General features: G+C 44.6%; 1 protein-coding gene across 1 annotated transcript; it reads left to right on the top strand.

Moving 5' to 3' along the window:
- The first annotated feature begins 9,098 nt into the window (after positions 1-9,098).
- LOC103717883 (protein SCARECROW 2-like) lies at positions 9,099-13,524 on the top strand. Its single transcript, XM_008806433.3, has 2 exons — positions 9,099-11,584; positions 12,742-13,524. The coding sequence occupies exons 1-2, from the start codon at positions 9,744-9,746 to the stop codon at positions 13,217-13,219; spliced, it is 2,319 nt and encodes a 772-aa protein (XP_008804655.2). The 5' UTR covers positions 9,099-9,743; the 3' UTR covers positions 13,220-13,524.
- Positions 13,525-13,829: the final 305 nt, after the last annotated feature.

Genomic DNA, 13,829 nt, shown 5'->3' with positions numbered 1-13,829 from the left:
GCCAGAAAACATCCCTTCATTAAAATATCTCTAGATCTCTTTCTAACTTAAGCATTGGATGGTTTTCGCCAGATATCTCGACCCAAGGGTTCTTGCAGATCCACCGAAGATAGCCATCCGCCACCACACCACAGTAACAGCTCCTCGTTTCTGGTTCGCGGTCACCCTCGGATCTGTTAAAGCTGCATGAACGCTTGCAGTAAAAGTCGAAGACCAGTCCATTGTTGGCCAAATAAGAAAGCAATTAGAAAAGTTAGTCAAGGAGCTTATGGTCATCCATTTCATTGGGACCTTGTGGAAGAACGTTGGTGGGTCTTTGTCTGTCCTCGATTGTCACCTTCTCCACGCGATTGGACATGTCAGGGAGATTCTAGATCTCCACTTTGCCAATATCTTTGCATACCAACAAAAAACATGCTTAAGTGGCACTTTGGTAGGACTATGCTATCATAGAGACATTGAGTGTTTCCTCGAGTCTTCGGGTTAATTCAGGTGCTGCTCCGCACTTTGATTATTTTTTTGTCAGAGTCAAAAAAAAATATGGTTTTAATCCGAAGCAGTCTTAAAATTGTTGTTATATTGGACATAGAGGTTTCTTAACAATTAAAGCGAGCTAGATACCTATATGATGGCTCAGAAGCAATCGGTTTGTCAGCGTTACAGTGCACATATTTAATAATCACTGCTTATAAAATTAGTATTTAATATAATAGTTTTTATAAAATGAGCAATGGTATGTAAGACATAAATTTAGAAAGAAATTCATGTGGCCCATCTCTCTTGAAGATCCGCTCTTGTTGCCAGCCAAATCTAAGCTGAAGAGATCGAACGAGCTCTGAGTTAAAGTGATTGGATGAGTTCATGAATGGCAGGCAGTCAACTGTGAGTATGCTCAAATGAAGAGGTGTCTGCTAAGAATCTGACCTGAAAATAAGAAAAAAATTATATCAAAATTTACTAAAAATTCAAGCCGAAGAGTTTGGCTTTTGTTTCAATGATTGTAGGTGATATCATCGAAACAAGCATTTGCTCAGACGTGTAAGATAAATTTTACAAAATCCACTCTCTCTTTTTTTTATAAAGTCATTATTTTTCATGTTTTATAAAAAAGCCAATATTTTTTTATTATTAAATTTACTGAAGCACGGGCATTTCAATGATATATAAAAGCGAAACAGCCCTAGAAACCTCCAGCTGGAGGTAGGCGACCATAGGTGTGTCCGGTAGGGGGTCTTGTGGTTCTCATTCGTGGGGGCTACTCCGGAAACGTCGGCCTTGAGTGTAGACTGAGAGGTCAAGATCTTGGGTGGGGCACCGCGCCACGAAGAGGAGCTTTAGTTGTCGGAAACAAAGAATGCAGGCGGCCTCTTGTCTCGTAGCTAGGCCGCAAGTTCACGTTGCCATCACCTCCCATGGACTAACCGCCGCTGGTCTCGTGAGCAAACAGTTATTTTAGATAAATAAGGACCGTTCTGAACTCTCGGCATCCAATGCGGCGCTCTGCCGACCACGTGGACCCACTCCGTACCAACCAAAGCATGCGTCACTCCGGCTCCACGGTGCGAGCCAGGAGGAGACGTTTGGTACCCACACCGCGAGTGACAGGATCCCGAGCTCCTGCTCGATGATGTCACTTATGAGTAGAGATTGTTCGATGGCTCAGGCTCGAGTACGGATGGGGAGAGCATGAATGCAGGGGAGTAGCTGGACTTGCGGAGACCTTCTCGGTTGGGGTCAATCCTGAGTAATGCAGAGCTGATATCTGTGTCTTTTTTTTAAAAAAATAAATAAATTTTAATTATTTTTATTAAACTAGATGATTCATGCCATTCGATTACGAGCACAATTAAAAAAATAAAAATAGTAAATTACAAAATATTTTAAATAATATTTTTAGAATGATTGGCCACATACGAGATCATCCAGTATACAGCTCTGTTACAAGCTCCGAATTCAAAGACCAGCTAACTTGGTACGGAAGTTTTAAGGTTTTTTTATTTTAAATTTTTTGGGTTATGGATTGGAGCCCCTTAATGCTAGTTATATGTTATCCCGCGCGTGAATTTGAATCTTCAAATATGTAATAGTTAGTCAAACGGTAGAAAATTAGATCTCCATGGAAACAAGGAGACAAAAGGGGTCTCGACAACAGAGTCGAGAAAGTGCACAGTTGTGTTCCCTTGAAAAAAATCTAGATTGGTCGATATGGTGCGTGTCATGATCGGTGAAGGAGTAGTGGGTTCTTTTCCATGCCTCGATAATAAGGCACCATCTATTTCTAACTTGAAAACAAATTTGCTCCAAAAGATTAGGGATGTTTTGAGGAAGTTCTTCTAACAACTCGCATAAATTATCTAATACCTTGTTATAGCTATCTAAATATAATCATCACTCAAAAAAGAATTGATATCATTTAATCGGAAAAATAAGTATTTTTTTGTGATTGTACAAGAATTTGTACCCATGAAGGAAAAAAAATCAACTCTCTCATGAATTGACGAAGACCGCCTAAACTAATGGAATCAACAAACAATTAAGGCTTCGATGTTCGCCCACCAATTAGCCCGCGCATTTTCTTCCTAATTAATGTGAGAGATCATATAATAGAAGTATATCACCAGAGGCCCATGTCAAAACAATTTGAGAGTCAACTTGACCAAAATTTGTCATACTAATACATACCATCCTATACAAAGCAATATCATATATCATACTTATATCGGACCGATGCTCTGTATCAATTGTTACCTTGGTAAATCGAACCAATTTCCATATTTGGTATTTCTGATGCTATATCAATCTAATATTGGTATTGGTATTTCTGACGCTATATCAATCTAGATTACCATTCTTGCCTTCAATCCATGATCCTACCATCCTTCCAGAGTAATTGCCCTTCTAACCCCATGTTGTAGGTTCATCTTCCTTGAGGCCACCTTGTTTCATCTTCCTTTCTCGCCCTTCTCTCCCAACTCTGCTGATCCTGTCGTCGTCTCTATGGCCAGCGGTCAACTTGAGCCACTCAACCCTCACATCTGGTTCCACCCTCCTCTATTATCTCTCCTTTGCAGCCTCCTCATTTTTCTCTGACTGCTCAATCTGGCGAGCCGCCATCTTGTGGTCCTGGTTGCCAAACCCTCCCTCTCCATTTCCTTGCACTCTCTCTCCCTCTAGCACCCCTCCATGGAGGCCATCTTGTGGTCATAGCCACCACTCGATGTTCACCTGATCTCAATTACTTGAGCGATCAACGGCCTTGATCATTGCCTTCCACCTGTCGATCACCTATGGTGGTCATTTTATTGATTGACCTCCATCTAGCCATATTTGATCGTGCAACTATATTGCTTCTACTTGGATTAGACCTCTACTCCTGATTTTGCTTATTGCCATTCAGATTGCATTTGGGTTGCCGGGCACCACCACCTAACGGATCTTGTTCCTTATCTCCCTTGTTATTTTATGTTCCTCTTCACTCGAGGATCTCAATTGGTAGGGGTGTAGTTGTCCAAGCAAGAAGCTATTTAGTATATGGTCCTTAGATTATGGGGCATCATTGGATTGATAGATACTTTCTGGGTTTATTGTCGGCTGGAGAGTTTTTCTAGTACTTTATAAGTTGAGCAATAGGTACGTCTATTGTAGAATTTGATCATGCAGGTGAATTGTTTTGTTATGTATAACTTGACATACAGATATTAATATAAGTATTGAATTTTATAGATAAATAATATTCATGCAAATTTATAATTGATGTTTTGTATGCTTTGCACAAGTAAATCTTGAATTACCGGGTTAAGCATGAAATAAGTTTTGTCGGCATGAACTACATTTTAACTATATTGGAATATAGCCGATTTTATGGGTTATGATGTATCCTCTCTAGTCTAACTATGATTATATGGTTTAGGATCTAGTCTCCTTTTTGCACCTCCTGTGGAGTGATCACTAGTGCATACTGATTGATAGCATATTGTAGTCAGGAGCTAGTTTCCTTTTATGCCATGCTAGTGGGGTAATCATTGGTACACGCTATTGTGGGTATATTTTCCATGTGATTTTAGAGATATTTCCATTTGGGCCACTAGATCAATGATGCATGTTGATGGGTCGTATGATGTAGTCAAGATCTAGACTTTTTTATTGCTTGCCACAGACTTATAGTAACCATGGTCATAAATATTAGGAGAGAGTATGAAGGATTGAATGCATTGATCGAAAATTTTATCTTTTAACGAGATGCATTGATCATTTTGAAATATATATATATATACACTTTATATTTTTCACCATGACTTTAATTATAAATGAAAACTCTTATATTACGATCATATTATGCTTAATCGAATTAAAGATAGAGGTGACTTATTGAGCTGTTAGCTCATTTTTGTTTTTTTTTGTCCTTTTTAAGTTGCCAAAATTTAGTACATGGGCCGTGAGCGAGAGAACTAGGACCTAGAAGTGATCCTTTTTGAAATAAATATTATTTAGCTACTATGAATCGAGTTTAAAAATAATGTTGGACTTCTTTGTCATTTTAAGGATCTTTAATTATTCTAGTTTATTTGCATTGATAATTAAGTGGAATTTTTTCTTTAGACCTTGCATATCCTATAGGTCAAACCTTACAAGATTTGCGGCCATTTGTCATGTGCTCGCTTGTGCTAGTGGGATGGGGCATGACACCAAGTCCATAGGATGTCTTTTTATAATGTGCCTCACCCACAACAAAGTTAATTACAGAGACTAAGATGGACATTATCTCTATTACGAGTTATGTAGAATTTATTTTTATCATGACCACCACCAAATATATTCCATCATCGAGGCTTATCTTGAATTAAAGTTTAGATTAAATTAAAATAACTAAAATAAATCTCGATGTATGTTAGTGTGCGCCACATTCAAATGCACCCATCACATAAAACATATACTGCAGCAAAAGACGTTTGGCTGTAGGGAGGAAGACAAGTTTTCCTGCGCCGCTCCAATTCCATATAAAAGTCTTCGTCGGGGAAGAATAGAAGAAAAGTTCTTAAGCAAAAAAAAGAATAGAAGAAAAGTTTACCTCCTTCATTAATTGAATGGAGTCGGACTTCACCACTCCAAGAAAGCCATGTGGTAGAGGCAGCAGGGTGTGTGGGGAGGGAGAGCTGAAGCTCAGGAGATGATTTCTGAAGAGTCGCATGCTGGGCTATCCTACTACTATCCTCCGGAGGGCCATCCAGATGACAATGGAGCAGAGGCGGTTTGATATAGTTTGAAGTCGCCGCTGCTTGCTCAGCCATTCGAAGAAGAGACGTGTGGATGCCCTCCCTCATCTCCAGTCGCCGGCGCCGAGCCACCGTGCATTCAATGCCCTCATCTCCTGTCGCCGGCGCCGCTACTTTCTCCGACGTAAGTTTTCACGGTTTCTTCCAAGTTAGAGAAGCACTAGGTGGGCCCCTTTCCGCGTGGAAAGGACGGTCTGCGCTCAATGCTGGAGCCGCCGGTCTCGGCTTAACTGCGTTAAAAGCCAAGGTCTCGGAGATAGAAGATGTAATTATCAGAACAGTAGTTAACAATTGATATAGTAAAATAATATACTAATATAATTCATCATTACAAGGAGAACCAATGTTAAAAATTTACAATACAAAATAATTAAGATACTAAGACATAATTTGGAGCAGCAAGACATGCACTAACTAGGATAGAAAGACATTCTAGCGCCTTAGAGACTTAATTCTAATTCTAAGTTATGTCGCTATGGTTGGGTTTCATGATCAAATATGGTATTGCAGTTGTCGTAGAGAGTGAGAAAGTGCCCAGATGAAGTTCTCTTCTTACCTTTATCATGGGAAACGAAGTTGTTTCCAGCAATGGCTTCTCCTAGATGGTGGTTATACGATATTTTAGTAGAACAATTTCTTTTGCATGGTTGTTCATATAAATAACTTTCCTATATCTTGATAACTTCTTTTGGAAAGTTAATTCTGTTAATAAGCCATCATAACCAACCTACATTAAATTGTTCAAGTTTTAAAGTGGCTAACAATCTAGCCAGGACTTATATTCATGGCCATTTCGCCAAAACAATGCTATAGTATTCACCCGGCTGACTACATACTTTGGGATTAGAATTGCACATTATGCGGTAAGGTATAAATTAAAGATAGGCATTTTATCTATAAAAACCATTATTTTTTATTTACAATACTATTTTTACTTAAGATACATAAATTTAACTCAGCAAGAGTTTATTAACTAATGACTGCTTCGTATCCCATGTCATTAGGAAGAAGCCTCTCCATCCTGGCACCCACATCGTGCATCATCCTAAATATGGTCATTTAGACAATGTTCTTGTTTCCTTTTTAACAACAATTCTATTTCATATACGTTATTTCTGATTATTTGCTCACTTTTTGTCGTTATAACATGTTGTGAACAGTGAAAATAATGATGTTATAACAGTTGTGCGATACAACAATGCAACAAAGCTGTTTTAATTAGGATTTAAACGATTCAGTTTTTATCTAGTTTTCGAAGAATGTTTCAGTCATCAGCCAACAGCAAACTATAGGCAAAAGTTCTAGGAGATTTCAGCTTTCCCAAGTGCTTAACTCGAGTAATTCTAATTCAGTTCCCATTTTGTTTCCATAGACATGCATGGTTTGTCCGTCGCTCTATGTAAGTGTGCAGCCACAATGGCACTCTTGTATCACATTCTGGATACTCGTATTTCTCTCAGAATCATCTTTATATCTCAAAGTAATGAGCGTTGAAACTAGAAATGGTCCCATCATCCGTGCATGCACAGTTGGTCGGCACGACTTGCTTGCATGTACTACGTACCAAAGGTAGATTAATTTCGACCACCCGTCCGTCTAAAGGTCTGGGGAGGCTCTGAGCACAGATAAGATCGAGGAAGCTCATGAGGCCAAGTAAATAAGCTCGCAGGTGCGTAAAAGTCTACAGAGTCAGATCTCCATTAGCCAGCACTCACTTGTGGGGATGTCACTGCGCTGGCGATCGAGGAGAGGCAAATAGCGGAGGGATCGGGCCGTCGGGTCCACCCATCACTCTTCCTGGGGGGGAAGGAGAGGGTTCGCGGATGCTGCTCGCCAAGTCCGACAGGCCGCGGTCTGGCGGTCCTCGCCCGATGTCAAACGCCACACGACGACGTAAACATCCCCGAGCATTCAGAGAGAAGGGAAGATATGATAAAGTGACATCGGTACTGATGGGACGGATAAAGCTGTAGCCTTTTCTTTTCCCCCTCGGCGAAATTCTTTCCTGATCCACCAGGAGACACAAGTCCAGCGAATAGCTGATAGATTTCCAGTAATGCAGTAGTGCTGTAGTAGTGGTACTCTAAATAGGTATAGGCTGATATTCACTTTAAAGTACTCGAAAACAAACACATATGTGTATACAGTCTTGTTTGTATGAATTCTTTAATTTGTTTGCTTTCAAGCAAATAATATGAATTCTGCTGCAATGAGGAGAAGAGGAGGTTCTGCGTTTGAGTATCGGACATCCTCGAGTATTTAAAGCTAGGTACTTTATGCCAGATGGGCCTCCATTCCACTTAAGAAATGGTTAACTATGGGCATCCATCCATATTAGGGATGTCAACAGGCTGATTCACAATCTAATTTTATATTATTGTTTTAAGTCTGGAATCTATTAACAATTTGGTGCCCTTAACGAATATTCTACTTGATTTTATATACTTTTGCTAAATTTTAGAAAATCATGGGGTAAACAAAGATTAAAGATGAGCCAAGTTTAGAGTTACTGCTTGCAAAATTTTTTTAATAAAATTAAAATTGATTTTGGATATTTCACGTTCGTTTTTCTGCAGTGGAGTTGATCTCACGAGAAAAACCCTCGTTTCACATTATAAATACTAATGGTAAGAGTAGATGGAGAAGGAGAGGATGGTTGTTGGTATTGTCTCTCTTTCTCTCTCCTTTTACACTAGAGCATAGAGATTAGTTTGCATAGAAGAGGGAGATGTTTTGCCATCTCATAAAAAAGAAGCGAGAGAAAATTTATGAACGCCGGATGATTTTGGGTGCTTCTCAACCCCAAAACCACTCTTTATTCTTTTTCAAAATCAAACTAGGTCGGTTCGAGTCGACCCTTCATAAGCACCCAACTACATCTCCAGGCTAACACATTATATATTCATATTGTTACAAGAGCACTAGTAGAAACAACAGATTCTATGGTAAGATAACTTCTTACAGCATGCAAGAGGGGTCTTCAGATACTAAGTAAGTCAAAAAGCCTAGGCGATCAACATTAATCCTCCCCGCTCTATCTAAGCCTTTCATAGTTTTTGTGAATGATTTATTTGTAATTGTTCTCTGGATATTCACATTGTTGAAATTTTCCAGATCTCCAAGCTATACTCTCAGCTACAGAGGATGTGAACTTGTATTGGAAAAATTTCCTTCATGATCTGCGAAGAGATAAATATGTAACACTTGGTGTAACTCTAATATTTCATGGTTATTTCTCAAAGAAAAAAAGAAAAGACAAATAATGGTTGAGCATGATTTATATGATGGTAAATCTAATTGCAGGACCGCTAGCATAAGATTTATGGAATTTGTCTTAACGCTGCCTTTATTTGACGATTAGGTTTAGCGTTCACAGCTCTTTAACCCATCAGCAGTGGGCCTACCCTGTACCTCATACTATATAACTAGTGGAACTAATTCGTACCATTCAGTAAGGTTATAGATATCCTTTAATTGCATCAACTATCAAGTACTAACATTTCCAATAAATCATAGATACTAACAAAGTATACACTTCTATAATTGGAGATTATCCGCACAATTGTTGTCTAAACATTATTTATCCACTGTTTACTAGTACCGAATATTTGCTCTATGCTACTCATGGCATGTAACAGAACTTTTTTTTTTAAAAAAAAAAATCTATATATTCTTTAACACTTAGGAATATATTGTGCATGCCATTTCTTCTTAGTCACTTCAAGACATTGATCGCAGCAAAGTCGGTGTCAAGACTTGTTCTCTGTGGAGCTAGAGCAACCCGAATCCACTCCTTGGAGCCCAAGAGACTCGTAAACGAATCAAAGAATCTACCATGCATCCGAATTCCGAAATTACACGAAACAAGGCCCAACCAAACTTTGAAGCGTAACCAGAACAAAATGAACAAGAACAAACAAAGGCTATATTAGCAACCCATCCAGAACTGGAAACGAGGTGTGCGAGAGGAGAACGACCCCCGAGACGCTAATCTTTATAAAATGATGCCCGGTTTTCGAAGCCCCCAGCCTAAGGAACTGAGGCTCCCCAAGTCAAAAGAAAAAGGCAGTGGGCAACTACTATATTAATGAAACCCCGTTACCCTAAAAAGCAGCAAAGCAGTGGATGGAGGCCCCATCCCGCGTGGGAGATCGCGTTTGCATCGCGGGAGGAGCGACAACAAGGTGCGTGGCCTTTTGCACGAGAGGCCGAAGCGAGGAAGAACAGCGCGAATCAGACCGACGCCCCATGTCCCAATCCCCCCGCCGTTATCTCCTTGGCAGAACCCGATGCCCTCCTCGATACCACCCCACCCTTCTCTTCCCTCCTTACACCAATCCCCCATCCCTTGTATTATTAATCCCCTTGCCACTGCTCTCTTCCAGCCTCGCTCTCCTCTTCCTCCCCTTCTACTCCCTCGAGTTACACCAATAAACCCATGCGCAGAGCCATTTCCCCTTGTTTTTTCTGATGGCGTCCTCCTCCTGCCTCATCCTCCCCCCTTCCTCCTCCTCCACCTCCTCCTCATCCCATGATCCCCCTCTCCCTCTCCCTCTCCCCTCCACTATTTCTACTCTTCCCCTCCTCCCCCACTTCCACCAAGAAGAAGACTTGCTCTTTTACTTGCACCTCCAGCAGCAGCAGCAGCAGCAGCAGCATCTACTAGACGTCCGACACCAACAGAAGTTCGACAAAATGGTGCGCAAGCGCCCCGCCTCCGAGCTCGACCTCCAGCCCGACTCCCCCTCTTACCCCAACCCCGCTCGCCTCACGCGCCGCGCCAACATCCACTCCTCCTCCTCCGCCGCCTCTTCGGCGGCTATGCCCGCAGCGTTTATCGGCGACCTCCAGGGTCACTCTCCTCTGATGTTCGACCCGAGTCCCGCACCCAACGCTCCCCCCATTCTCTTATCCGGCGCTGGCACGAACCCTGCTCCGGCTACTACTCTCTTGCAGTCGCTGCCGCCTCAGCTGCCGGCTCCGCCGGCAGTGTGCGGGTTTTCCGGGCTGCCGTTGTTCCCCTCCGAGATGGAACGAGGGGGCGGGGGCAGCGCGAGCATGGACGTGCTGCAGGGCATGAGTTCTTCCGCCGTTGGCGGGGTCTCCGACGAGGGGACTGTCGGCGGCACCGTCGCGGCCACGGCGTGGATAGATGCGATCATCCGGGATTTGATCAGCAGCGCCACGCCGGAGGTGTCCATCCCCCAGCTCATCCACAACGTTCGGGAGATTATTCATCCGTGTAACCCCAGCCTCGCCGCCGTGCTCGAGTACCGCCTCCGGTCCCTGACGTCAGATCCGCCTGCCTTGCCGCCGCTTCCAAGGGCCGGAGCGCTAGAGCCCTCGGAGAAGAGGCGGCGGCCGGCTCCGGCGTTGCCTGAGCTACCGCCTCCGCCTAAGAGGGTCGACCCTTCGCCGTCCTTCCCATCCTCCACCGCCGGAGCGTCCAGCCAGCAGCTTCCCAGCTGGGAAGAAGCCAATCCAAATCCCAATCTCAGCTATCCCCGGCTCCCCAATCCCCAGCCCCAGCAACCCCAGCCGCAGCGGAGCTCGGCCTCCGCCTCGTCGGACGAGGCCACTGCGGCGGCGGCGGCGGCGGCAGCGAAGGAGAGAAAAGAGGAAATCCGCCAGCAGAAGCGCGACGAGGAAGGGCTCCACCTTCTCTCCCTCCTCCTCCAGTGCGCCGAGGCGGTGGCCGGCGACAACCTGGATGATGCGAACCGTTTGTTACTCGAGATCTCGGAGCTCTCCACACCCTTCGGGACCTCGGCGCAGCGCGTGGCCGCCTACTTCTCCGAGGCCATGTCGGCCCGCATCGTGAGCTCCTGCCTTGGCCTCTACGGGCCGCTCTCCTCCGTCCCCCACCGGGCCCGCCTCGCCTCCGCGTTCCAGCTGTTCAATGGCATCAGCCCCTTCGTCAAGTTCTCCCACTTCACCGCCAACCAGGCCATCCAGGAGGCGTTCGAGCGCGAGGATCGCGTCCACATCATCGACCTCGACATCATGCAAGGCCTCCAATGGCCGGGCCTCTTCCATATCCTCGCGTCCCGTCCCGGCGGCCCACCCCGGGTCCGGCTGACGGGGCTCGGGTCCTCCATGGAGGCGTTGGAGGCGACGGGGAAGAGGCTGTCGGACTTCGCGCAAACACTTGGTCTGCACTTTGAGTTCTGCCCAGTGGCGGAGAAGGTGGGGAATTTGGACCCGGACCGGCTCGGGGTGAACCGGCGGGAGGCGCTGGCCGTTCACTGGCTCCACCACTCGCTCTACGACGTCACGGGTTCTGACACCAATACGCTGTGGCTCCTCCAGCGGTATCTCACTCTCTCTCTCTCTCTCTCTCGCCCTAGCCTACTCTACTTTGCGTGTTTGAATGGGAAAAGGAAGTTGCTCCTTTTGTTACCTTCTTTTCCCACGGTGCAATGATTAACTTATGGCAATGAGCCACGAAGAATAGCTGCCGCTACTGTTCTTCGCCCGCGTCGTCGTCTTCTCGTCTTGCTCTCTTTATTTGCACTCTTTTTTACATTTTTCAAGTAAAAGATGATGAGTATCTGAAAGTACCGATTATTAGCTCGGTGCAGCCTTCCCTTTCCTCTCATTACTTGTTCACACTTGGTAGACATTTCTGTGAAAATTTTTATTAGTCATTACTTGTTGGTTTAATGCAGTAAACAATGGCTGACATTTAGCACGTAGAAGCTGAGGAGGGAGCCAGCTATAGCCTCTGACATTTTCTCCTTTTCTCATTCTTTTCTCTTTCTGGATCGACGGTCCTCAACTTATTGCTAATTTTTAGTCTTTCAACTTTAATAAGATGAAATGGTTTCTCACTTTGTCCATTTCTCTTCGAGTTCACAACTTTTAGCCCCGACTTTCAACCCTGTAATTAAGCTGCCACTGTACTTCGGTATTGGGAATCTTCCTACTAAGATCTGCTTGAAGGAGAGTTTAGGAGTACTAAATATTACTGCTTCGCAGTCTTTCTGCCCCTCTGTGTAGAAGTTGACAGTCTTCACCTTGACACGATTGCATGCTAGTTCATTTTTGTCTATTTTTCTTGTTTTTTTTTAATTGGAAGGGTGGCTATGTCTGTTTTATCTTGTTGTAATGATAGTTTAAGCTTGCCTGGCGTGATCAGATTACACTAAGATCATCTTGAAAGAGAGGCCCATTAGCTTCATTTTTGTTTTTTTTTTCCGAATGGATTATTAGTTTATTTCTACTTCTTTCAATGCAGAAACGGATCCCTAATACTTATATGATTTCTAAAAGATCTGCCCAAAAGTGAGTCCAGAAGCACTAATTATGACTACTTTGTAGCCTTTCCGCTCCTCTCCTGTCAAAAGCACGCCATACTTTTCTCTTAAGAATAATTACTGACTTTATAACCCTACTTTCGATGCTCTAAAAGTACACTAATGGCTAACCCTCTCTCTGTTGGAAATGGGTGCATGGGTCTCTCTTACAGGCTGGCGCCGAAGGTGGTGACCATAGTGGAGCAAGACCTAAGCCAAGCGGGCTCGTTCCTCGGCCGGTTCGTCGAAGCCATCCACTACTACTCAGCCCTCTTCGACTCCCTGGGCGCCAGCTACGGCGAGGACAGCCCGGAACGGCATATCGTCGAGCAGCAGCTCCTCTCTCGCGAAATCCGCAACGTGCTTGCCGTCGGCGGGCCGGCGCGGACCGGCGAGGTCAAGTTCGGCAACTGGCGAGAGAAGCTCAGCCAATCCGGGTTCCGCGGCATCTCCCTCGCCGGCAACGCCGCCGCCCAGGCCACCCTCCTCCTGGGCATGTTCCCCTCCGACGGCTACACTCTTATCGAAGAGAGTGGCGCTCTCAAGCTCGGCTGGAAGGACATCTGCCTCCTCACCGCCTCGGCCTGGCGGCCCATTCACTCACCGTCCGCCACCGGCACCACCACCGCTCCTCTCTGCACCTCTCGGTAGTGAGCTACTAGTTAAGCTCAAATGAATCTATTTTTCACCTAGTCGCTTGCCCATTTGGGCTTCCAATAGCTAGCAAGCAGTCGGCCGACCACCTGTTTCTTTGTGTACATGAGACTGATGTTTTGCCAAATGAGAAAATAGTGGTCTTTGCTTTGAGTACCTCAAACGAGGTGGAGGGCGGCACTGCTTTTTATCTCGTAGGGTTTTATTTCCAACGAGGGGTCGTTTTCCTCCCCCGCACCGCTCTTTTGTTTTTTACCCCAAGGTGGAGCGAAGGGAAATGAATGAGTTGGCCATTTGTTTGATATCTCTCTGGCAGACAAGGGTGGGAGAAAGGGATGGGGGCGTGGTTTCTTCTCCATTCCTTGGGTTTTCGGCATTAGCTTTCGTTGAGGGGCTGAATGGAGGCTTTAGTACCGCATGGAGGAAGCGAGCATGAAGAGAATGTGATGAGAGCTTTAGTACCGCAGGGGTGGGGTGGAGCCCTTCTTACTTCACTTCCAAGCTAGAGTTTAAATTTGGGTGGGGTTTGGAGGGATATGGGGTGGGGATCACGCGGTGGGGCTTGGGGTGACGGATGAATGACCAAATGGGGTTAGCTTTTGTGGGG

Source organism: Phoenix dactylifera, chromosome 3 (genome assembly GCF_009389715.1).
Source record: "Phoenix dactylifera cultivar Barhee BC4 chromosome 3, palm_55x_up_171113_PBpolish2nd_filt_p, whole genome shotgun sequence".
NCBI lineage: Eukaryota > Viridiplantae > Streptophyta > Magnoliopsida > Arecales > Arecaceae > Phoenix > Phoenix dactylifera.
This window is presented reverse-complemented; position numbering and strand designations above follow the sequence as displayed.